At 44.8% G+C, this 26223-nt stretch overlaps 6 protein-coding genes across 6 annotated transcripts, besides 2 other annotated features; 4 read left to right on the plus strand and 2 right to left on the minus strand.

The window, feature by feature from the left end:
• Positions 1–17: 17 nt before the first annotated feature.
• On the plus strand, positions 18–2453 carry TSTA_061760 (uncharacterized protein; the record flags this gene model as incomplete). The annotated part of the gene is made up of 3 exons (XM_002340034.1): positions 18–79; positions 112–1848; positions 1899–2453. 2 exons carry the CDS (start codon positions 18–20, stop codon positions 1394–1396), a joined length of 1347 nt encoding a protein of 448 aa, XP_002340075.1. The 3' UTR covers positions 1397–1848; positions 1899–2453.
• A 2090-nt stretch (positions 2454–4543) lies between these two features.
• TSTA_061770 (uncharacterized protein) lies at positions 4544–7105 on the plus strand (the record flags this gene model as incomplete). Its single annotated transcript, XM_002340035.1, has 2 exons — positions 4544–5592; positions 5815–7105. The coding sequence occupies 2 exons, from the start codon at positions 4544–4546 to the stop codon at positions 7103–7105; spliced, it is 2340 nt and encodes a 779-aa protein (XP_002340076.1).
• Positions 5828–7318: a mobile genetic element.
• Positions 7319–7523: 205 nt separating this feature from the next.
• Positions 7524–8062, minus strand: TSTA_061780 (uncharacterized protein; the record flags this gene model as incomplete). Its single annotated transcript, XM_002340036.1, has 2 exons — positions 7524–7745; positions 7784–8062. 2 exons carry the CDS (start codon positions 8060–8062, stop codon positions 7524–7526), a joined length of 501 nt encoding a protein of 166 aa, XP_002340077.1.
• A 1692-nt stretch (positions 8063–9754) lies between these two features.
• TSTA_061790 (uncharacterized protein) lies at positions 9755–10480 on the minus strand (the record flags this gene model as incomplete). The annotated part of the gene is made up of 2 exons (XM_002340037.1): positions 9755–10061; positions 10152–10480. 2 exons carry the CDS (start codon positions 10478–10480, stop codon positions 9755–9757), a joined length of 636 nt encoding a protein of 211 aa, XP_002340078.1.
• Positions 10481–13079: 2599 nt separating this feature from the next.
• Positions 13080–14349, plus strand: TSTA_061800 (uncharacterized protein; the record flags this gene model as incomplete). The annotated part of the gene is made up of 3 exons (XM_002340038.1): positions 13080–13587; positions 13640–13924; positions 13985–14349. The coding sequence occupies exons 1-3, from the start codon at positions 13278–13280 to the stop codon at positions 14347–14349; spliced, it is 960 nt and encodes a 319-aa protein (XP_002340079.1). The 5' UTR covers positions 13080–13277.
• A 3853-nt stretch (positions 14350–18202) lies between these two features.
• On the plus strand, positions 18203–22693 carry TSTA_061810 (ankyrin repeat-containing protein, putative; the record flags this gene model as incomplete). The annotated part of the gene is made up of 2 exons (XM_002340039.1): positions 18203–19257; positions 19422–22693. The coding sequence occupies exons 1-2, from the start codon at positions 18276–18278 to the stop codon at positions 22691–22693; spliced, it is 4254 nt and encodes a 1417-aa protein (XP_002340080.1). The 5' UTR covers positions 18203–18275.
• A 1188-nt stretch (positions 22694–23881) lies between these two features.
• Positions 23882–25183: a mobile genetic element.
• Between the last annotated feature and the right edge of the window lie 1040 nt (positions 25184–26223).

Below are 26223 nucleotides of genomic sequence, written 5' to 3' on the forward strand. Positions count from 1 at the left end.
TTTCTTTTATGAACCCAATGGGTCGGCAAATCGATTTTCAAACAAGGAACGGTTTCGTTCGCGTCCCAATCCTCAAGATGTTGGTGCTATTTCGGAATCTACGTCTAACAGCAGCTGTGGTATGATGCGCCCTGCAAACAAAACACTGCAGACTCTGCCGCCCGGACAACCCGCATTCCAGCGAGAGGCCAGTACTTCTGCGATGGGAGACGACTGTTTCGACGAGGCTCAAATGAGTGATGGCGGCGACTCTCTCCGCAGTCTCTTCTCCGATTTCACGGACGATCGGCTGGGGGATGCTGATCACAATTCTGTCAACGGACTCGTCGAACCACTCAAGCATCTGCCCAATGCGAGTGTTTCTCACGCTGCCACTAATAACGATGCAAACCGTAGTGAACTCAGTGGTTTCGAAGAACCCCAATCGGTCGCTGGCAATGTTCCATTTGCCATCAGCCTCAGACGACATGACAGCCCTGTTCATAATGATGCCCGACTGCTTCTTTCATCGACCCCTGTCCCATCTCTTTGCAACTTTACGGAAATTTACAGTGACTCTACAACTCCCGCTAAACCCAATTACAATGACTTGGCTGTTGTCGATCCCGTCGGAATCATGCATATTGAAGCTGGAACACAGACTGATCATCCGGACATCACACAGTATGATAGAGGAACGCAGACGGATCAAAATGTCGATACAACTGATTCCGTTGAATTGAATCACCAACATCTACCTGAACTGGTTCCGACTCTTAACGCCTGCAAGCATCACCCTGTTGCTCATTCTGTTACGGGTGGAACCCGCGGCAGTCATCTTTTGCCAATACATGGCTTCTTCACAGTTCATGGAAGCCCCAATCAACTAGCTTACACCTTGACCTTTTTTGAATCGATAGCTGAACCTTCGTCAGAGTCTACATATGGTCGGACTTCATCGCTGGCACGAAACGACGCAGTCGAACAGTTATCAGCTGTGCACGATCTCGCTGTCAATAACGCTGATGATGACAAAGACTTCCCAGTGTCTGATTCCCCTCTGAACGCAGACGCGGGGAGCCGGTCACATTCGAGAGACAGAAGCTCTACACAGCACCACTACGTGTCCAAGGGTCGGAAAGGCGAGCGGTTTTTGTCGGAAGATGATGCGCTCCTAGTGCAGTTGAAGGGCGAGGGCCAATCATGGAAGACGATCGCTACATTCTTCCCTGGTCGCTCAGAAAATACCCTTCAGAATCGCTACTACACAAAATTGAAGCGGACACTTCCAGTGAACGGTCGCGCTCAGAAGCGAGCACGGACGGCCAGTTATCAATACTTAGATGACGAAGATGGTGCAGAGCAACTGCAGTACGAGTTGAATAGGATAGCTGGAGACAGGACTGTCGCTGCTTAATTAGCACAAACGACGACTCATGCTGAGACAAGGGTCGGCGCGACTGTGCTCCAGTCAATATACAGGTTACAAGCGGGGACGTTGGTCTTCGTGGTATATAAATCTTCTTCACTCCCTTTCTCGACAGAAAACATTTATCTTCCCTTTGCATTTCTCTCACTCTATTCTCTCCTCGCCATCAGGTCAGCCACTGCACTCATCCCTTCAGCGATACGATGGAGCCCCAACATGGTCATCACACACGGTTCAGCAAAGTCGTAGATGATGATGCACAGCCACGTTGTGAACATGCTCGGAGCGCAACAGAAGTCATTGTCATTGAAGAGAATGATGGTGATTGTCGTCAGTCGAATGGTCAACTGTCTAACGCGACCACCCAGGATCAGCATGCTTCAGGACCATCTACCGGTCACAAAGGCAAAAGGGACGTTGATGATTGTTCTTCCAAAAGTGTAAGTCTTAGCTTGAAACGCTGTCATGCTTCTCTGCTAACTATTAAAAGCATGATTCTTCAGGAAAGTACCGAGAAATGTGTTAATCTTTCATGAGCAGAATCGATCGACTCAAACGAGGGAATCGCAGACTTTGACAACTTTTGGACGAGCAAAGGCCTGTAAGAGTTTAGAATATCCGGTCTACTAGGAGGAGAAAGAGAAATAGCTATCCAGTATAGCGATCTCATCTGTTATGATTGTATATTGGATCTCATGAAACGGGAGGCGCTCTTCAACAAGCCCTGCCCTTTATGCCAAGCATCCATAAAATCTCTTGCTGTGTGCCACCCGGATTTGAGATAGGTTGATTGTCTTTTCACTGTCCTATTGCGGAATACATGTTCTGGAGAATCATTGTCGGACATTCATCTGCCGTAAGGTATCAGATATGCCGAACATACTCATCAGTATCGCCTGCATTTACAGTACACTAGCAAATATTGATTTCTTATACAGTTCTCTCAGGTTAGTCCAAGGGGTCCTTGACTTACACGGACGGTGTCTATGCTTCCCGTATTTATTCACTGCGGTATGCTATATTATAGGCCTGGCAATTGGTCGCTCCATCATTAGCTGTCATATTTTATATTTTCTACATAGCTTCGTGTCTGTTGTTACACCACTGTCTACCATTCAATCTGCTGCAGCATAATTTCATCAATACCGCTTCCAGTCCATAATATCAAAAGCCTGACATGGTCAATTTCCTATTCGAACAGGCGGAACAAGGTGAACTGGATGGCCGTGTCCGAAGCAAGGATATCGCGTTTGAAATGAGAAACGACGATCTCGCGAGACATGTTTTCTGTTATATATGATATTTGCGGGCGTTTATAATAAGAGATATATTACGAGCACAATACATACATAAATAACAGCTAGTGCCGAGAGTTAGTCAGCACTTTATGCGACCGAAATGGGTAATGCCCCGCAGATTTATGCAAATTCAGGCAGAAAGTGGGTAGCCTTGGGACTCCCGTGGGAATCGTATGGACTGGGCGGGACTTTCTGCTAGTCCCATGTGTGACGGCTCAGTCAGTTGATGCCTGATGACCCCCTTGCAGCTTACCGTCTATTCAACACCGCTGCGCGATCGCGCACTTACTCCTGTTTTCTCTTCTTCATGTTTTGTATTCTCGTACAAGCTGCCTAGATAGGGGAATCTATATTGATTTGCGTTGTCAACTCTATTCTAAATTGAGCACCGTCGCACATGGGACTTGCAGAGGTCTAGTCGTTGTTGAATAAACCACGTTTAACCATGTAGGTCGTTGTTTAAGCAAACCACGTTTGAATATAGGTTATTTTAGTCTTTAAACAAACAATATTTAAACATGTGGGTCATTGTTTAAACAAACTGTTTAAGCAAACCATATTTAAACATGTGGGTCATTGTTTAAATAAACCACATTCATACATGTAGGCCATTTTGATCTTTAAACGAAAAATGTTTACACGTGTGGGTCGTATAGTAAGAAACGTTTGAATATGTGGGTCAGTATGATAGTATCTAAACAAACCATGTTTAAACAATGGGATGATAGTTGTCGGAAACTTCGGTCGTAACCCCAATCCCAGCGACATGAAACGCCCTATGTTATGAGCTGACCTCATGAGCATGCTCGGGCGAAGCCCTCACGGATATTGACAATAGCGTCCTTCGTTTCCCTAGACTACTGCTCGGCAATTCCGAACATGAAGCTATTCCCAATATCCGGCCGGATATTGAGAATAGCGCTCTCTGCCGATCGCCGGCAACCCCGGACATGAAGCTATTCATAGAGAAAAGCCTGTCAGAAGCTCCTAAATTCCCCTCGCCTATATAAGATTGTATGCGTGTGAAGAACTTGTTGTTTTCTTTCTCTTTCCTTTCCTCATGTTACCTTTTCTATTCGAATATGCCCTTATAGTGAGCATTAGGCGGGACTAGCCCGTAACACGAAATATAGGTGTCCTGAAAATGGTTTGCTGTGATAGGCAGTCTCTTATATTCTGTACTGCGCACTAGACTTTCTAATTAGTGTGTCTTGAGCTTACTGTGCTTTTAATCCTTGCATTAGTTCTATGCCTTCTATATTAAAAGCAGAGCCTCACGCAGAAGCCTTCTGCTCCATATCATATGAGCAATCATTCCACACCGCGGGGACTTAAATATTTCGCGCTATTTCCGTGCTGTTCCGAGGTAGGTTAACTTAGTGTGACGATGAGAGTTCTGCATTTAGATGGCATCATAGCAACTATAGGTTGTTAATTTCAACGCCGAGATAGTTCATTAGTTTTGGAAAAATTGCGCGTATAAAGTAACCACATACGTATGGCCAGGCTTCATTTGGGCATCAACACTAGGGGAATCAGTCACATCGCCAAGATATTCGTGATCGCTTCTGGATCTTTTTGCCTCTCACAAACCAGATAAGTTAACTTAGTTTTCATTTGTAGAAAATTATTGGCCGAAAGCTTTCCACGACTCGTGAGGATGCACTAACCTGATTCGTACTCCGCCATGGAAATGAGTTGGTCTCCCAATAATGTAGGTTAAAGACCTCTGGTCAACATAAAAGACATTGCGCAAGTTGGGACAGACAACGAAAATTCGAAACAGTATTTATTTCTTCCTAAAAGCATCGTTCAGCTCAAGCTTTAATCACAGGCGATGGCACAGTATCAACACTATATTCCTCAGTTTCTCCTGCGCAACTTTTCTCATCCATACAACCCGCCAAAGAAAGAGGGCTCCAAGAAAAGGGGCAGTTTTCGCGCTGAGAAAGGCAAGCGCAGAGGCGAAAAGGTGCTCAATGTCGTGGATCTGACCTCCGATGAGCCGCAGTTGCTCGAGTCACCAGTACCTCGTTGGTTCGGCCAGGAGGACATGTACAAGGATGTCGCCGATCTCATCGAAAGCAAGAAGGATGTGGAACAAGAACTTTCTAAACTCGAATCTCGGACAGCCGTCATACTCCAGAAGGTTAAGAAGGCCCACGAAGACAGTGAAGCCAAGATATGGCTTACACGGGTGGAGAGAAATATACTCCGAAAGTTTCTCTTCATCATGAAGTATCGAGGGCCGGGCTTCTTCGAAAAGTACTCTTCTAAGGACCTGAAAACGTATGAATCGGAGGACAAACACCTTCTCAGGGACTACATGGCCGCTAAAGGAATGACACGCCCCAGGGACGTTTGGCTGCACAATCTCCGCACTATCCTAGATCTCGATATGGATGCCGAGGGAAACTGGATTACCAAGCTCCCAGAACTCATGTTTCCTGCAGACGCGGGGATGTTTATATTTCAGACCCAAGCATCCTACATGGCATTCTGCACACCCGCTGAGATACACGACGAGTTCATCCTCACAGATCAATGCTACAACCTGTTCGAGGGGCCGACCAATGACACCTTCTGTGCCAGAACGGGCAAGTACCTAGGAAATACATACATGTGCTATCACGATTTTGGACCTGTATCACCTAAACTTATCATCGTCCTCCGCAGTTGGGTATTGCCTGAGCCGCTAGAGGATATGAACCCCGAGTATCAGACAATACGCCAACGGATACACAATGCAGCTGTGGCGCAGTTTCCGAACCCAGATAATATCAACTTCATCCTTTCCGATCTGCCAGTAGCGAAAGCCGATAACTCTTATACACATGTCGTCAATGGCAGACGAGAACTCGCACTAGGCGCGTCGGGAATACCTCGGTCCGATGATAAATTTTGCTTTCGGTTTTGGCCAATTTCTACAAGCATGTGGATGCGATTAATTCTGTTTTTTTGGATAATCTTTTGCAGTGCAGTAGCGTTGTTTTCGGCTCAAACGCCTCCTTTAAACAAACACTATCTTCTTAGCCGCCATGGAAAAGCTTGAAGAACCGTTTAGTGTGCAGCTTCCACCAGAGCCTAAAATTGGAAAGGAGTTTTAAGGCACAAGTTCAAGCATCAGTTCACCCAAGCTGCAAAGGAGGAATTTGAAGCTCTGAAGAGAAAAGGTACATTTGAGTTTGTTCCAAAACCTCAAGATAAGCAGATTTTACCACTGACATGGGTGTTCAAATACAAATTTGATAAATATGGCAAGCTTACGACGTTCAAAGCACGTATTTGTGTACGTGGTGATCTACAACAACCAAATGACCTTGAAAAACGAGCAGCTACACTTGCAGCACGAAACTTCAGAATGATGATGGCTATTGCAGCTATCTTCGATCTTGAGATCGTTCAATATGATGCCATGAATGCCTTCGTGAATAGTATCCTTGATGAAGAAGTTTACACATACTTTCCGGACGGATTCAAGCAAGATGGGCAGGTAATAAAGTTACGACGAGCTCTATATGGTTTGAGAAGAAGCCCACGGTTATGGCAGAAAGAACTTACAGCGACCCTTCTAAACCTAGGATTCACGCAGATTCCAGACGAAGAATGTTTATTCATCAAGAATGGTGTTGTTCTATTGTTCTATGTTGATGACATTCTGCTATTTTACGACAAGGCCACAAAGCAAGCTACTTTTAAGGAAATCGAGAAAGGCCTTATGAGAAAGTATGAGCTTCGAAAAATGAAGAAATTTGAGTGGTTTCTCAACATTAGGATCACTCGCGACTGTGCTCAGAGAAAGATTTGGCTCTGCCAGGACAGCCAGATCACCAAGATGGCTAGTAAATTTGGAATCAACGCCACGAACAATGTCAAGACACCCATATCTGGCAATATTGAAGCTTCAACCGAACAAGCAACCAATGAAGAGATTCACGCATATCAAGAACTTGTGGAATCAGCTCTTTATGTTGCTGTAATGACTAGGGTTGATGTGGCCAAAGCTGTCAACGAGCTAGCTAAGCACACCAAGAATCCTTCAAAGGCTCACTTTCTGCAGATCCGACGTGTCATCCAATATCTCTATAACACCCGCTCGTTAGCAATTGAATATTCACCACCAGAGAATGCCAATATGGACGCTTTCGTATGCGCCTCAGATGCCTCATTTGGTGACAACCCTGACCGTACAAGCTCTGAAGGATATTTAGTCCAATTGTATGGAGGCCCAATTGACTGGAGAGCCACGAAGCAGCGCTTAGTTACGACATCAACGACTGAAGCTGAGCTCCGTGCAGCTACTGAAGCAGCCAAAAGACTTCAAGTTTGGAAGCGAGTCTTCAGGTCTATTGGATTCAAGCCTGATAGAGAACTCTCAATCCAATGTGACAATAAATAAACTGTTTCACTACTAACTAGCGAAGAACCACAGTTTCATACGAACCTCAAGCACGTTGATATTTACCATCATTGGCTCCGACAAGAAGTCTCCAAGAAGCGACTGCGTATTGAATGGGTTGATACAAAGCGAATGGTGGCAGACGGCCTTACTAAGGTCCTACATGGACAGCAGTTCCTGGATTGGAGAAAACACCAGGGATTGGTGGATATAGCAGATCTAGTGCAGGAATAAAAGCTTCAAGCTTCCATTCCTGGGGGGGTGTGTCGAGGATTAGGTAAGCTAAACCTAATCAAGGAAAGCCTACAACATTGATACAAGGAAAATTCGAGAATTGAAGTCACAAGATTGAATCTACGAATCAACTTTACAGCTCTGTGTCGAGAATCTTCTATTTGAGATTGCGTGGATGGGATTCTCAAGCATAAATAGTGTCCAACAATCCCCTCAAGATGTAGATAGAAGAGTGCGCAGAATTAAAGTCAATATCAATATTTCCACTATAAAGATATCTTTGAGTATTAAGCTTAACTGAGTTTGTGCTAGTGCACTGCAAGTTCCGATACTTGGAGAATTTTTCGCGGTACGTGTCCCTGGGGATGTTGGGTGGCATATTGCCTCCACCAGGCGGTTCGTGTTGCTTTTGGTCATAGTAATCTCTCGAGAGGCCTGAGATACCTCTTTCTGCGTCTTTTCCACGTGTAATTCGACCTTCGCGAGCCGCTGCGCTAGTTGCTCATTCGTAGGCGTATTCTTCACCCTTCGAGCCAGGTATAAGAACGCGTCAACCACGGAAGTCGAGAGCTCACGGGGCATGCCAATCTCCAGTGCTTCTTGGTGCTTCTTCAGTGCCTCGAGATCTTTGATGGCTGCAGCTACGTATTCGCGTATATCAGGGTCATCTGCAAACCGTGGTTCTGGCCACGGAGTGCCCTTTTTACCTCTTTTCGGGCCCATGCTTCAACCACGTCGATTGAGCAGGCGAAAGTTGGTAAATAGACTGTCAAGGAGGTCTATTTTCACTGAGATTCTTTCCAGCAGTACTTTTTACCTGCGTGGGTGCGTTTTCATAGGTGCGCGAGGTTTTTTTTTCATATTTCCACTATAAAGATATCTTTGAGTATAAAGCTTAACTGAGTTTGTGCTAGTGCACTGCAAGTTCCGATACATGGATATGGAATCTGGGGGATAGCTTCGCTTTGTTGATTTTCCTTTTCCCTTCCATGCTTAGTTTAGTCGTACTTAGCTGCCAATATGAGATTGACTCAGCCCTTACATCAAGACGCATTTATTAAACACCGTTCAAGCCGTTTATGAAGCAATGTTTACGCTCTACTTATACTGTTTACGACCCACTCTTAGACACTGTGCAATAACTATACTACTATAATTATTAAGCTTACTAAAAACTGTTCAAGATCCACTGTTGAACACTTTTGGGACTTACTGAATACTGTTCAAATCTACCATTATCTTACCAGAGATAAGGGTATACGAAACCCCGTGATGTGATTGGACACGAATCGTATATCAACTACTGAATACTGACTACTGGAAATTGAGTATACGATATACGATATACGAAATGTGGAGGACTGGATATATAAGGACGCTCGCTTACCATCATGTATTTAGTTCTTCATAGCTCTTTAACATAAGTCACTTGAATACAACAGTGAGAGTCAGCAAGGCATTCTAACTCGTACGGGCACCAGGCAGCTATTGCTATTGTTACTTCGTTTAACCAAGTTACCCTATCGACGGTGACAAACCCACGTTTCAGATGGATGAAAAATATTTGCGGTCTGGAAGCGCACTCCAGCATCTAATACCACAATGAGATGTAATTCTTTATGTACAACAGATCGTTCTTATGTTTGACAAATTCGCTGTTCAATCTGATTCACACCTTCCCCTATATCCATTCCCATCGATAAATTTGTGAAGATGATAATAAGAAAGTGAGGTGTACTGCAAACACATGCCGAGACAATGACATGCTTTTTTCCTCCCTACCGCAAGGGCAGTTCTGGACAATACTCTCGTGCAAATGCTGCTCCCAGAGATGACAGGCATTAACTCGCCATTGTCGATACGATGCGATGCAGCCCACGTAGCCAGGGCATCTTGGGAGCGAACCCATGCTTCGAGCGCCAGATTCAAGTTTCCACTGCCCAAACACACGTCTAGAAGCCAAACAGAGGCATTAAGTGGAATCATCTATGCAATGCGCGTCTATTGTCACGCTTCTACCCATTGCGGTGTATACGGCTAGCTCAGTCCTGTTCTCGATCATGGCTCCGGAGCAACGTTCTTCCATAACTGAGGCCTCAGGCACGCGATGAACATCTTGAACGACTGCAGTCATCACACTCGGGATCAAATTATTCCTAGATTAAGGTTTCGATTTGAAAAAAAAAATACCTCCTCACTCATCCGCATTACAGTTGTACTTGTCGGCCCAGTATTTAATATCATTAACAAATCGACGCGCAATACCCAATTTCACACCCCGATCCTTGAAGTAATTAGGGTCCTTATCCTCGTTAATCTGCTCTAGATCTAAACAGTCATCTAGAGCCACGTCGCATGCCTTTTGAAACTCATCTTTCCACACTCGATCGTCAACTTGTGATTGCTGCCAGTTGCTTACGCCTGAACGGCTGCATCACGAGCGCCAGTGATGCCTAGCCGTGGTGTGTTTGCTGATTGATTGAGATTCTTAGACGGTGATGTGGATGACATGTCGTATTGCGAGCTTTGTGCTGGGATGACATTTGTGATGTTAATCGGTGGGTATGTGGACTCAGAAGATGGTCGACTATGGCCCTTTTGTCCTTCATGACGTCGCCTCTCTGCCCTGTAGATCTGTTCGCGGATCATACCCGGGACGTCTTCATGAGACTTTAATGTCTTCCCACTCTGGACATACTTGACCAAGCTTACAAGCTCATCCCTGTAAAGCTTATAGTGTTTCTTTCCATAAGGATCCTGCCAGCAATGTGGTCCTAAATCGCAGGATCCTGGACACCGCATCATTTCATACACCTGTTTCCAGGCCACAGGTTCCCCGGTTGCTTCCTCCTCTGCGTCAATTTCTCGTTCACAATCTTGGAGCATGCCCTGTGTAGCCGAGGAAGGACCTCGTTTATCGGTTGCCTTACGGCTAGCCGCTAGAGTTTGGCTGTCCTCTATGTAGTTGAACGAGATGATGAGCTTCATTCTCTTGCCAGCAAGGAAAAGATCGCCCCAATCCAGAAGCTGCTTCTCAACAACAGGCCAATCGATATTAGTTTGCTCGAATAGCCGGGTGAGTTTGTCTTGATGTCGGGTTACCAAGACCACAATGGATGTATCATCTGATGAGCTTGACATAAGGATTATGTGAAGCACTAGTATATTTTTTTTATAAGACTAGTTGTTTTTGGAATAGAGTCTGGAAAGTGGGACCAAATAAAGAAGAGAGTGTGTAAAACATGAAGGAGGTTTCGAATCTGTCTGTACCTCAGGCGAGATTTAATGCTAGAATTTCCATCGAGTAGGCCTAAACTGAGAGGCAAGCCCAGTATACTTTCATGACATCGCCCAGTTCAAGGCCACACTGCCGCTCAGCCCCGGTCCAGTTTCTATCATGCCTGTCTAGACATTCGTGTCTTGATCATATTATCATATTAAGTACGCGGCGGACTTCGTTTGCTTGGTTTCTCAAAATCTTCAAGTGTCAAGCAGTGAGGCACTGGGAAGTAGGATTTCTACCCGTGTCAGTATCTATACACTAAGCAATTTTCAGTAACGTACAAGATACGCGGTCATTGGCGACCAAAAGCCTAATCTGTCAGACTGGAATGTGTACACATGACCGTTCTCTTTAAGCCTGATGCCTAAAAAGATGTCTGCGTGGCAAATAGTACCATATTTGTAAGCCTTATGCATCAAACTGATTCTTCGTTCATTTCGTTGTCGCACATGTCTTTTTCTAAGCCTTTGCTCTTTCGTAATACTGCGAGCCATTGTAGCCAGCTAGCTTTCGCTGCACGACGACAGAGTTTGACGGCGCCGATGAAATAGAGGGAGGAGCAATTGAGTAATAAATGGTGGCATCCCTGGATCAGATTTTGGTGCGTATTATTATAAGCCGGAATCGACTTCTAGCGGGTGAAAGGAGAGCCGTTCAACTGTACCTTAATAGAACTTAAAACGGTTTCTAAATCAGTCATAAGGTGACTCATGTAAACAAAGTAATACAATGATTAATTAACAGTTGTACCAGAAATCTCCTTCCCAATTGCATACGGAGACATTCATTTTCAAACATTAACGTCCAGTACTGTCTACCTGTATATAGCTAGCGCCCTTTCAAAGCAACCAACTGTTATCTGTACATATGCGAAGATGACCTACAATCAGCTTTACGGATTAGTGGAATTTGGCATTAGGGGTTTGAAAATGAATGTCCATGTATGTAATTGTGAAGGAGATTTCTAGCTCGACTGTACGATCTTTCTATGATAATTACGACTACCTCAACGTTGCCGCTTCATACTGCGGCTCGACGATGCAAGAACGATCACTGGTTCCGTGGGGCTTGATGACTGCATTCCTGCGGGCATGATGGGGGAACTTTTATGAATTTGAACGGCCCACTGTTTAAATAGTTCATGACCTTAAACCATCTACTATGTATATAATTTACAAATTTGAATGACCAACTTTATAACTTAACAATCCATTTTTTATTGAACTTAAATAATCCACTCTTTTAAACAGTTTATGAACTTGAATAATCTTCGTCCTGGTGCAAGCGGGGCCGTTTTCCGCGTCGCGTTTAGCGTCGTCCCTTCTAGGTTTGGTGCGGTCCGTTGCGGTTTAGCGGCCGCCCGAACAGGCATGGCGCGAGGCTGGCTGCTTTTGCGCGCCGACGGGGCCCGCCAACATCTATAAATACGAGCATTCCCTCGCTGTTTTTACTCGACTCTTTCATCTCCTCTTTTTCTCTTCCTCGCGGTGCAATCCTTCTGTCTCATCTGCAATTTTTGGCTGTGCCGCACCAGCCGCCACCGCGCAATCCCGGTCTGCAATATGACATCTGATTGGCAGCTCCGCTCTCATCAACCCGCTTTTTTCATGCAATGCCTTTGTTCTATGATTTTTCAGCTGGACTGGATGCCTGGAATCCATGCCTTCTCGTAGGTCTGGTCTGATCTCAGCCGTGTTTTTCGCAGAGCGCTCACTGTTACAGTCAGCTCATGGAATGATGATAACGCTCAGGATCGAGCTGTGCTTTTCTTCTCGACTTAACCGCGTTTCCTTGTTTCTTCTTTCTATGCCAACAGCTCGCTGATCGTGCACTTGCTGATGATCCGGTCTTGGCCGGATTCTGCCTTGTCTCATGACCACCGTCTAGACTCCCCACTTTCAGCCAGCCCGGCTGGATACTCTAAGTGGACGATGTCACCTTCTCTGTTGATCGGTCTCAGCGATTACGACGTGGTGCTGACGTGGAAAAAATCTACTTATTGATTGAATTGTGGGCCAACTGCTCCATTGGGCCGGTCTGGCTTGCACCAAAATTGAGACCTGCGTGTTCGAAGTATTGCCAGTCATGCATGCCTGGTTGGACAGGGGAAATCTATTGGTGCAGCGAGCAGGAGGCTAAGCTGGTGATGGGGGCGAACGGGATTCATAATCCTGGTAATACTTGGTTCGGGCGTGAAGCTATTTTGCATAGCCCCTTAATATTTGAGCGCGTACATGGAGACGGTCACGAAGATGACTACATTGCATAACAAATGAGCTGTTCTAGAGGCCAATGACGATGCGCCAGTCTCTTCTGGGAGTTTTTCTTATCAACGCAGGAGTAGAAACATCGTCATTCCTGTTCCTCCGCTCGTCCAATAGCAAAAATGACGCATTGCTGGGAACTGGAAACGAAGCTGACAGTCTTCCAACCATAGTCTCGCGCAATCTCAGCTCTTTGCAGTTAGGGAAAGGACGGTGAACTCATGACTGCGGTATCAGAAATTCACAGGAATCTGATTTCCAGGCACACCAGAAGAGCGTGTTTAGGTCGTCACCTAAACCATATAATCCCTCAGTATTCCGCTTTTCTCATGGTAAATAGACACTGCACTTTCGTCTCCTTTTCATATAAATCTCTGCTTTCTAGGACACCATGGATCATATTATATTTGAAGACCCTTCGCAACGCGTATCACGTGCTAAGAAAGTTTGCTCTAACCCTTCTGTACCCCTTGCCAGGCGTGATGGTGCGATTGAGCAAGCACCGGGACAAATTAATCCTCATTTTAGTCATACTGGCATTTTTGATATTCAATTCAATAGCAATGAGCCAGTTTCTTTATACGATATGTTCTCGTTATGTGGGGACGATAAATCAGGAAACGAGGATCAATCAAACGGTTCTTCGAAAGCTCTATCTTTACAGCCTAACACTCAGCAGGAGAGGTCTACTCCTGTCCCTCGTAAGTTTAGGCTTATATCACGCACAATGTGGCTGGCTTGACTGATTGATAGACAAACCAGAAGACGATATTATCCTAATTGATCCAGCAATTCTCGAGGGAGAGAAAATAAATGAAGATAAACTGAGCAAGAACGATGCGCCAGATTGCTCTGGCTCTCCTGCGTATCCCATATCACCTAAATTACTCACGCTACATGGACATGCTCAAAATATTGAGGGTCTAGGACACGCTTCAGCATCTTTTAATGTGCTTCAAACCGTAGTAGAAGCACCACAGTTCTCATCCAAAAGGCCATCAAGCAATGCAATAAATGCAGAACCACCCTGCAAGCAAAGTTGAAGTGATGCCCTGGCAGCGAAGAATTATCAGTCCACACTGTATTCATGTTTCTCAGCGGCGTCACTCTATGAACGTCTCGAATTCTTTTCTTGGCTGTTCCAATACGGACTATCAGAGTCACTCTCTGCAGCTAGCGCAGAGCTTCCCTTCACACAAGCCAAGACTGCAGATAAGTCGCCGGAATCCCTTTGCTTACAGCGCCGGCGACTCCCGCCAACTCCCAATCGCAGACGTGCTACTTCAATCAGGTCCAGAAAGGGCAAAGCATGGGAACCCGATGAAATTGAGCTTCTTATAAAATTGAAGGAAGATGGCTTGTCATGGTCTGTGATCACGAAGAGGTTCCAAAAACGATTTCCCAGGAGATCTCGAGGCTCTATTCAGGTATATTGGAGCACGAACTTGAAATATTTACATTAACTGTAACAAGTAACTAAGCAAATATACAACCTATCATTAACCTGCAACAAAAGCCTAGCCACACCATGTTAGTACAGGAATCATTAAATACATGATCATCTCGTGCAAATTACTATCAAAAGTGGGCTTCTTGGGTACAAAGTAAGCCTTGAATCGGGCGTTTCAGAGCATGATATCGTGGAGTTGCGCCACTCCATCATTTCTTACAGTTTTATCTTTAAACTCAGACTAGAATCCAGGAAAGCCAAATATCCCTTAATTCTAGTCGTCAAATAGAAATACATTAGCTTAGGTAATGCTCTTAGAAAAGGGCATTGTGTCTCAGATATTCCTAGAAAGACTGCAACTTATTCAGACTTTGATGAGTTGACAGCAATGTATGCCTCCAATAATCTGCAGAAGCAATCGCAGATTGATTCAAGTATGAGCGCCGTACCTTTGACATTGTATGCTATGAACATTTCAAAAAGGACCATCATGAATGGGGAGAAGACTGGAGTGTATGGTGGATCCACTATCAGCTGAACCATAGGGAACAGCCAGACAACGTATGCAACTATTGTCAGTCTCTATCAAACCCCGAGGGACCGAAGAAATTGGACTACTTCCTAAAAGAGCCTTCTGTAATTTTATTGAGTTAGCTGTCAGTATCGGTGAGCGGATAACTGCATATTGACAAATGGTGGCGCTGGAGAAAACACACATAGATACATTGTAAATTGACTCATATACAGCAAAATAAGCAATATTATTATGTGAAAAGTCTTCATGCTAGAGCTATGCTTCCACCACATTTGGATAAAAGTCTAAATAAGATTGAATCGGCTTCTTACACTGAGCATAAGGACAAGGATACTCGAACAAGGAATCCTTGGACTTGATATCCTCCACGCAATTCTTACATAGAGTATGACCACATCCCAGAACTCTCCAGCTCTCATTAAATGTTCAATGGCATAGAATACACTTCAAGATACTGCGCTGTTTCTGTTCATCGATTTGTCGCCGTAAATATTGAATTTGAAGCTGCAGCTGTTTCTTGTCCTTCATCCATTGATGTCTCTCTTGTTTTAATCGTTTATTCTCCTTTTCCAAGGCCTCGTACAATCCTTGGATTTCCATTACGAGTTGGTTCTGTTAATTGTTAGTCAAGATTGAGATACCTAGACAAGAAATCCTTACAACTTTAGACTGAAAATCTACCGCATCGGAATCTTCTCCTTTCCGTTTGCGCCGAGGAGGTGCCGAGATCGCATATTCCATTATATTTAGGTAATCTCGATAAGTATAATCAGGGCAATCCGTATTTCGAAGTCGCGGTCATAGATGATTATCATCCTCATCGTCACTTATTTCAATAACTGGTGAAGGGCAACCCACTGCTTCTTCAACCTCTTCACTGGGCGACAGTCGTTCACTATGTGGCTATCGCGGAGATGAATCCTTATCAAAGGAAATGGTGGAGGGAGGAGAGTCATGTAATACCTGTGTGGGACCTTCAGGTGCAAGCTCTTCTTCCACTTCATCTATCAAACCTGGGATATGCCAGTCATCAGTCTAGACAAGAGCAGGTTATTGCTGTGTCTCCATTTCAATGGACGTGTCAGGGCTGGTTGAAAGAATTTCAAGAGGACAAAGTCACCCTATAGTGGGAAGTCCCTACTATTTATGCCAATGCTTGATCAATTTCAAGGGGACTGAGCTTGTGATTTCGGGAAAATCAGGTGCATGAGCGAGCCCATTATGCGAAACCTGGGCTCGCAACTCCAATCAGATATGAAAGGTGGCCACCATCACAACGTAGTATCCCTAAAATAGAGCACTCGTCATCGAAAAGTCGAGCTTCAATTCATCCTAATCATGCGTGGCGCTGCCAACAGCACGTATCATAGCTCCTTAATCGGCGCCAGTTATCCCAAAGTGGAAAATAATCACAGTGAGCGACGGTATTTCCATCATTGCAAGGCGTTCTTAAATTTGAGGTGTGTAGTGATTGATAATGCCTTGAATGGTATAATATAGCTGAAATTCCTTGCAGGAAGATGGGGTAGCTCGAACAACCATAATGAATTCAACTTGGCCATCTCGCTATCCCGACGTGGACTTCCTAGGATCAATCCGCCGAAGCATCAATCCGGAATCGTAGTGTCATCAGACAAGAAGCTATGCTATACCCAATTCTCTGCCATAGTCGTGTCTTTGGAGAACAAATTGAAGACTCCGAGGTGAGGTCTTTGAGAGGATACTGGCAACAAGCTCGGTTAATGCATGATTTGTCATCATGCACAGGAGCAATCCGGCACCCTTTTGGATATCACTGTGGCTGGTTCCTGCATCAATGATTGGGCACGTACAATTGTATATGTATCCTTGGATAGGCAGAATCTGTTTCGAAGTGGTCCTTGAATTCTTGAACAACCACCAATCCATGCTCAAGCGTACTAGAAGAACCTGGTAGCAAGCCACTTCTATCGATCTGCCTCACCGTGTGTTTCCCCTTGATCCATGATTAGTTGTAGCATCGCAGACACGGTTTAGGTTTCGGCATCCTAGGATGCCAAAATACTTGGTGGTCCGACTACATAAAGGCCTCTGTCCGCGCTTTTATTCTGTTTCCCTTTTACTTCTCTCTAACCACCAAAGGAAACCCAGGGACATCAGACAAGATGTATAGTGCCCAGTATCACTGTGAGAGACGCATGCTAATCGTGGAGAGTGGTAGTTTTGTGAACTCATCCATCAATTCGATCAAGTACTCCCGGCAGTTGTTAAAGCAAACATGACAAGCCATAAATCGCCGACTCAACAGTCTACAGAGGTTTGCAAAACTCCCTTCCGCCTTATGCTTATCCAAAATAATTTATGCCCCGCTTGCGGGGGACGGTAATCTGTACGCCAGTCTATACACAGCTAGTCCTTATACCATCCCTGTTTCAATAAGTATTGTCACGTTTTGTTAATAACGTAATTAACGTCAGGTACGCATACAAGTAGGCTTTAGAGAGCGGTTGGGGGGTGTAACGGCGAGACATGTAACAAACAATGCCTACTGAACGGGAATAATACAGATCGGACACTAAACAGCCTCAGGTGGAACTTTGGAGGCTTGGCAGTGGGGCCGAATGAATCGAAGACTGTACGGAAGGAAGCCGGTTTTGCAATCTACAGTTAGGGTGCAGTAGTGTTGACACCCCCCTTCTTACCGCCCACGTTTATTGCCTGCAAAACTTACACCAAGGGTGCCAACACTACTGGAAAGGCACTGTACACCTAATTTTTAACAATTGCAAAACCGACTTCCGCCTTTGATGTTTCTCTCCATTTAATTCTGCCCCGCTGCCAAGGCTAGGCGTCGATGCTAACCAAATATAGTTAAGATAAAATCTTTTCATATAGGGAACGGTATTGAAATCTTCGGGTCATTTCAGTGTCAAACCGTCCCGAAACAGATGCCTGACAATATAGATGCTCCGAATTGAGATAGACGGCTGCCCAACAAACAGCTCTCTGCTTTTCCCTGACGAATGCGCGTTCAACGAGGCGTGTTCAAAAAAGAATTTTATTATTCTAAATACATCACATACTCCAAAAGTAGACACGATATATTTCCAGCCAGGGCCTGCCCGACACGTTTCAATTGCGTACTGTAACACAGCCCCGCGTGAGATGCAGGACTGGTCCGAGCCTCACAGCCTTGCACCTTTCATCCACCCAGTTTGGAGATGCGAGAAATGTTGCAAATGTTCGAAATCTATCTAGCTATCAGCGGACGAAGTGCTGCTACAATAACTGGATTATCTTGACTGAGAAAATACTACACTAGACGAAAGTTTCACGGACCACCCAATTAAGCTCGGCGAAGGCTTTCGCTAACATTACATAGCGACCAGTCTGAGAGGCTGGGCGTGATTAGTGGGAGACCAGTCATGGCGGACGAACAATCAGCGGAAATGTTAAAATTGCCTCCAGAAAGCTACACGGTCGGCTGGATTTGTGCAATACCATGTGAATTGACCGCCGCACGGGAATTACTTGACGCATGCCATGAGCAGCTGGAAAGCCAGGCCAAGTACGACGAAAATAACTACATATTAGGGCGAATGGGGAAGCACAATGTGGCCATTGCCTGCCTCCCGGAGTATGGGACCAACCGCGCGGCTATTGCTGCGAAATCGATGCAATCTACATTTCCGAATTTGAGATTTGGCGTGCTGGTCGGTGTTGGAGGTGGTGTGCCGAACGCGGAGAATGACATTCGACTTGGTGATATTGCTGTGTCCCTACCATCTGAACAGGGTGGGGGAGTAATGCAGTATGACTTAGGTAGACGGGAAGTTGACGGCTTTCGTCGTCGAGGTGCTCTAAACAAGCCTCCTGTGTTGCTGAGGACGGCTATTAGTAACTTGAGAGCTATGCGTAAGCTGCCGCAAGAGATTTCAAGCCTGGTGAACGAAACATTTGGCGGGGAGGAAGATTTGGAAGAGGAGTGGACCTATCCCAGCAACTCAAAGGACATCTTATACGAGGCCACCCACAAACATATCGATAAGAATCCTGATTGCAATGCCTGTGCCAGAGATCTGACTGGAGTAGTGACCCGGGACCCACGCCGCAGCACAAATCCCAGAATCCACTATGGCAACATTGGCTCGGGGAACTCGGTGATAAAGGATGCCCGAGAGCGGGACTTCCTGGCGAAAAGAGACAACATCCTCTGCTTTGAGATGGAAGCCGCCGGCTTGATGGATGATTTTCCCTGTGTGGTCATCCGGGGGATCTGTGATTACGCTGATTCGCATAAAAACAAGAAATGGCAGCCATACGCGGCGGCTATTGCTGCTGCGTATGCGAAGAAACTCCTGTCTGTGATTTCCCCTCAAGCAGTTGACAAGCTAAGTCCAATCGGAAGTAAGTAGGCATTTCGTCCACCAAGTTGTTTAGCACAATTTTTTCTCTGCTTCTATGCACTTTTTCTTTTTACGAGAAGGAGGATATCTGTGTGATCTCTATACGCAAATAAAAAGACGATCCTGCTTTGTGCATCCTAGAGTTTAGACTAACCTCTCTCGTAGCCGAAATTCTTGGCGAACTGAAAGGTATGAATGAACGCCTGGAAAAGGCATTAAATCAAAAGGAGAGTTACCATCGCGAACAGATCACGAGAGCTTTGACTGAAGATCAACACCGCTGTTTACAAGCATTCAAGACGTCAAGATATGAGCAATATAAAGATATCAATCCTAATCGAGTCGAAGGGACATGTGAGTGGGTTCTGAAGAGTTCAGAGTACCGGCTTTGGTGGGAGAGCAGCAGTAATGATCTTCTATGGATCTCAGCTGATCCGGGATGTGGTAAATCGGTCCTGGCCAAGTCACTGATTGACGAGTTCTTCCCGGTTTCTGCACCAACGGTGTCAATTTGTTATTTCTTTTTCAAGGATAATGAGGAACAGAACAACCTGGCCACTGCATTGTGCGCTATCTTGCATCAGCTGTTTACTTTGCAGCCACATTTGTTGCGATATGCCTTGCCATTCTGGGAAAAGAATCGCGAGAAAATCCAGCAAGAAGTGGAAGATTTGTGGCATATTTTCATAGCCACCATGTCTGATCCAGCATTAGTGAACATGATCTGTGTCTTTGACGCTCTAGATGAGTGTCAGAGGTCGGGCCAGAAACAGCTCTTTGGGAAGCTTCAACAGTATTATGCCAAACATCGACTATCTCCGCCGAGAAACTGGCTAAAGTTCCTGATGACTAGTCGACCATATGATGAGATCGAAGAAGATTTTCAGCCCATCATTGAATCGTTCTCTCAAATTCACCTGCGAGGCGAGGAAGAAAATGATCAGATCCATGATGAAATTAGTCTTGTTGTAAAGATTCGGGTATCCGAACTTGGCAAGCAGTTGAAACTGAAGGCTGTGGCGAAGGCACGGTTGGAGAAAGCACTGCTAGAAATGGAGCACCGCACATATTTATGGTTGTATTTGGCGATCGATGACATCCGTACCATGTTCAAAGACAGTCTTCGGCCGGATGAAGAGTCCATTCCCTTGATTCCCAAATCGGTGAATGAAGCGTATAGAAAGATTCTAGACCGTGTGACTCCCGGACAAGAAGCAACCGTAAAAACGATATTACACATCATCGTTGGCGCACGACGGCCATTGACTATTATGGAAATGGCAATGGCCTTGGGAGTGGCTACTGCAACGCATGCGCGAACTGCGGAGGAGGCTAGACTTGAGCCAGAAGGACTCCGTGAAAAGATCCGGCGACTGTGCGGGCTCTTCGTTTTTATCAAAGATTCCCGAATCTATCTTATTCATCAAACCGCTAGGGAATTTCTAATCAACCAAGTTCCCGGATCTCTCAGCCACAAATGGTATCTTCAACCCAGCGATACGGAAATCCGGCTCGCGCAAATTTGCATTCAATACTTATTAATGGATGACCTAGTCGGCCATGAGCAAGAAGCAAATCTAGAAAGCTTGCTGGAATATTCTGCCCAGAACTGGCCTGATCACTTCCGACGAGTTCCCTCACTGATGCCTGAACTGGTAGCGTCTGTCATTCAATTATACGATTATGTCACTGGACGATTGACTTTATGGTTTCCTATCTTCTGGGAAACGGTAATGCCGTATCGTGAAAGACCTCGGATGAGCGCGCTTCACCTATCCGCGTTTAATGGGCACGATGTTGTGATACACAAACTGATCACAGATGGCAAAAGCGTAATCAATGAGCGAGATAGTACAGGAGCAACTGCGCTTCAATGGGCATCTCGTCGTGGACATTCTAAGAGTGTACAGCAATTGTTGGAGAAGGGAGCCGACGTCAATGCTCAGGGTGGACTCTATGGCAACGCTCTCTACGCTGCTGCTTCTAAAGGATATGTTGAGATCGTGCAGAGATTGCTAGAGAAAGGAGCTGATGTCAATGCTCAAGGTGGAAGATATGGCAATGCTCTCTATGCTGCTTCTTCTGGAGGATATGTTGAGATCGTGCAGCGATTGCTAGAGAAAGGAGCTGAGGTCAATGCTCAAGGTGGATTCTACGGCAATGCTCTCTATGCTGCTTCTTCTGGAGGACATGTTGAGATTGTGCAGCGATTGCTAGAGAAAGGAGCTGAGGTCAATGCTCAAGGTGGATTCTATGGCAATGCTCTCCAGGCTGCTTCTTCTGGAGGACATGTTGAGATTGTGCAGCGATTGCTAGAGAAAGGAGCTGAGGTCAATGCTCAAGGTGGATTCTATGGCAATGCTCTCCAGGCTGCTTCTTCTGGAGGACATGTTGAGATTGTGCAGCGATTGCTAGAGAAAGGAGCTGAGGTCAATGCTCAAGGTGGATTCTATGGCAATGCTCTCCAGGCTGCTTCTTCTGGAGGACATGTTGAGATTGTGCAGCGATTGCTAGAGAAAGGAGCTGAGGTCAATGCTCAAGGTGGATTCTATGGCAATGCTCTCCAGGCTGCTTCTTCTGGAGGACATGTTGAGATTGTGCAGCGATTGCTAGAGAAAGGAGCTGAGGTCAATGCTCAAGGTGGAAGATATGGCAATGCTCTCTACGCTGCTGCTTCTAAAGGATATGTCGACATTGTGCAACTGCTATTAGACAAAGGAGCAGATGTCAATATGTCGGACGGGCCTCACCCTTACGGTGAACATGGCAACCATGCTCTCATAGATTATCAATTCCAGCTCATGCTGCTTGAACGGCAGAATAAAAGACGCTTGGTGATGGCTCGTCAAGAGCAGCTGTCGTCAGTCCAAAGAGAAAATGCTCTGAAAGAAGCTGAAGTCAATGCTCAAGGTGGATTCTATGTCAATGCTCTCTATGCTGCTTCTTCTCGAGGATATGTTGAGATCGTGCAGCGATTGCTAGAGAAAGGAGCTGATGTCAATGCTCAAGGCAGGCTATATGGTAATGCTCAAGGCAAGTTATATGGCAATGCTCTCCAGGCGGCTTCTGCAGAAGGACATGTTGAGATCGTGCAGAGATTGCTAGAGAACGGAGCTGAAGTCAATGCTCAAGGCAGGATATATGGCAATGCTCAAGGCAAGTTATATGGCAATGCTCTCCAGGCGGCTTCTGCAGAAGGACATGTTGAGATTGTGCAGAAATTGCTAGAGAAAGGAGCTGACGTCAATGCTCAAAGTGGATTCTATGGTAATGCCCTTTACGCTGCTTCTTTGAAAGGACACATTGAGATTGTGCAGAGGTTGCTAGAGAAAGGAGCTGACGTCAGTGCTCAAGATGGATTCCATGGAAATGCTCTCTACGCTGCTTCTGAAGGAGGACATGTTGACGTTGTCCAAGTACTGCAGAAGTATGTATGAGCGAACCAAAAAAAAAAAAGCACAGCCATTGAATAGTAGCTATTGCTGGTCTGCCTCATCAGCAGGATAATAGATAATCCCGTACAACCAAGGCGAGAACGCATTAGGAACTGAGCCATATCAACGATATCAAATATCATAGCAACGCTCTGAAATACTGTAACAGATCAAGGATATGCAGAGGGAAGGATATATAACGACGCTCATTTTACCATGCACAGTACATTAACAGTATCTAACCTTCTACTTACATTACTGTCTTGAATTGACTGTGGCACTGTGAAGATGTGTTGCAACATTTGGAAATCAATGGTGTACGAGACGCGTATGAACATAGGAATATTACAGTCAAAGATACCGTGCTAACTATATCCGGCCTAGCCCAAACATTGATTACTTTGGTAGTGGGGCTGAATTAAATCGACGAAAGTTCTGATGCGGAAGCCGGTTTCGAGACAGGCTGTATCTCAGAGTCATCTCGCCGCTTATCCTCAAAACGTAAACAGGAACAAGATAAGAGTCCTTCGATCCAGCCCGCTTCAAAAAAGCGATGCACAATACCATCAAGGAGTTGTCCAGACAAACCAATCCCCTTAATAGAGATAGAAAGTGACTCGCAACAAGATATTACTGTCGAGGAGGATGACCCTGATTGTGAACAGTGTTCAACTCCCATATTCATCCATGAAGGCGTTTTAATTGGTTTTTGGTTTGCAGATCAGAGTGGAAATGGGAGGCGACCAGTATATTGCTTAGTCAACAGAGATTTCGAATTTGCATATCGCAAAGGAAAATCATTCATCTTAGTACGATACAACGATTTTGATCCCCTAGATGAATTTGGTGACTGGCTAGGCGATGATACCGAAGACGAGGACGCCATGAGCCCAGAAGACGTGAAAGGGTGGGTGCAAATGATGTAGGAGATCAGAAACTATGCCGGAATCCAAAACATGACACTTGAAGATTAACTAATTTCGATAATTGAGACACGTAAAATAGTGACTAGCAAGAGTCAGATCTTTCTGTTGTACATTTCTAGCGGTAAGAATTCTCAATTCTGGTTAGTGAAGTGTGAGGCTACATCGATCAACTTAGCGATGTTAACAATAGATCATGGGACTGCCCACCATACAGGTCGACGTTGGTACCGCATTGGGCCTAGCAGGCATCCTGACCATCCATTAGGTTGTAGTATTTCCAAAATTTGTTCAGACCTACAGATGCAGCTGCATCAATGTCTTCATAAAGATCTTGAAATTCTCCTTTTCTAGAAACAGCTTCATGCAATAGATCATGCACCTCATAGTAGATAGGTATTGCTAGGCTGACCTGTGGTTGGCGCTTTAAAACAGTGAGAGTAAACTCCTCAAATCTAGAAAGAACAGTTTCAATCTGCCGCAAATGATCCCATTCTTCTTTAGTGAAGGGTGGAAGATAAGTTTGATGCTCAATCCACTTTTTTATTTGCTGTTTTGAATTCAATGGATCTCTTAGCATTCGGTAGGTGGAGTTCTAACGTATATCAATATTATACTGGATAAACTTATCCTTCAAACGATGAGTTTGACAGATGAGCTTCCATTGCTACTTTCGCTGGGGTGTTCTCGCTATCCAAAGGGCCATGATCCAGAGTCTAGATAATGCAGACTGTAGACCCATATCTTTGTTCTCCTATATAAGATCACAAGCTGCCACTGCTGTTTTATGATTGCCGGCTTTCAACACAGACAGTATATCACTGACAATCAGATTTAGTGCATGCGCTATGCAGCGCATATAGCTATCCAGCCCTTAAAATCTCTGGAGTTTTCTTTCGCCATTGGCAGGAGACACCATATTATCAAATTTCTCTTTGAGATTGAAATATAATTCTGGCATCAAAGTCTCATTGTTAGCAGCATTGTCTGCTATAATCGTGAGCACTTTATGTTCAATATTAAGCTCTTCCAAGGTCGTCTGGAGTACCTCTGCCATATTCTCTCCACTATGAATGCCAGTGAGCTCTGTGAAGTCAAGAACTTTCTCTTGGTATTGAAAATCAGCTGTCAACCAATAACCGATAACTGCGAATATAGCCTTGCAATTCTTGCTAGTCCAAGCATCTAAGGAAAGTGCAATTGTTTGACATGTCTGATCTAGATCGTCGATCAAATATGCTCGATAAGAATCAAATTCTGCATCGATTCAGCAAGTAATTGTCATGCGGGATGTAAATGGAAGCTCAATCCCTAGATCTCTGAATATTTTCTGGAATATTAGTAATTTAATAGCATTGAATGCCATATTCTCCATTACTATCCAACGCACCAGATTCTGTTCTAAGTGTTTTGCTGCCTGATTCTCTGCTTGTCTCTAAAAGGAACTGATAATAGATGATTGTTTTATGCTGGATTTGTTGTCTTCTTGACTATTTACAGTTCCGCTCAAAAAGACACCATGTTTATTAAGATGAAATTGCATCTTTGATGTTGAGGTTGCTCTTGCAGAATCGGTCGTCTTCCAACCATATCGAGTATATCATATTTCACGATCTTCAAGTGGGCCTTTTCCTCTCTTTGGCCACCAATGACTTCCAGGGAGAGGTACGATATCAAACTCTGCCCATAATAACTGATTCTGCAGCCTCTTCTATGAGCGCTCAGGATCGCAAGAGATGCTAGATGTCTCAAGTTCGATGTTGCTTGACGCTTCCTGCTAGGAAATATCTGCTGGCGGACTCCAGGCTTAGATTAATTGACTTACTGAGTCGTCAGGAGTAATAGGGTCAATGCTATTATCCAGTTAAATTAAACGAGTTCTCTTGGTGATGCGATCTTCCAGAGGTACTTCCTCATCGCTGCCATCATTAAAAAGATGATAATCAATCCTTTGAGAGCGCTGAGGACGCTTGCCTAAAGATGCAGAAGACTCATTCATAATATTGAAAGAGGAAATAGCTGAAGTAACCATTTTCAAAGAAATACAGCAGAACGGTAAACACGCGTCTATCGAAACCGACGCGACATGTTATGACTTAAATAGGATTAGTGGTATTTTAGTAATTCTACGAATAATTACAAATCGAATACGAATAATGGCCCCGAAAATGGTAGTCGAATACGAATAATGTATCTCATATACATTTCGAATACGAATAAGAAAATCCTTATTCGTGTGCACCCCTAACTGAGTCTATCATTTTCTTTCTCTTAACAGCTATTTGAACAGATTCAATTTGATGCAATTTAATACAATTTGAGAGTATTCGTGGAAGTGGCGTTACTGCCAAGCCTGCCAAAATTACTTGCGTTGTCAATGACTTATGAATCGCTCCTCTATAAAATACATGGTACAGCGAAGTGGGGCTGTAATGAAGTTTCTCTAAAAGTAATTTAGTCCTGCTTAGCGTAGGGTTTGGGAAACATATATTGAGGTCACATGCAAGTCTTTAAGGCGTTCATCAGGCATCGACTGACTGAGCCGTCACACTTAGAGCCTCTTGCAGGACTAACAATATCCACATTTAAACGAATCCAATTGAACTGATC

Source organism: Talaromyces stipitatus, genomic scaffold (genome assembly GCF_000003125.1).
Source record: "Talaromyces stipitatus ATCC 10500 scf_1105507295523 genomic scaffold, whole genome shotgun sequence".
NCBI classification, from domain to species: Eukaryota; Fungi; Ascomycota; class Eurotiomycetes; order Eurotiales; family Trichocomaceae; genus Talaromyces; species Talaromyces stipitatus.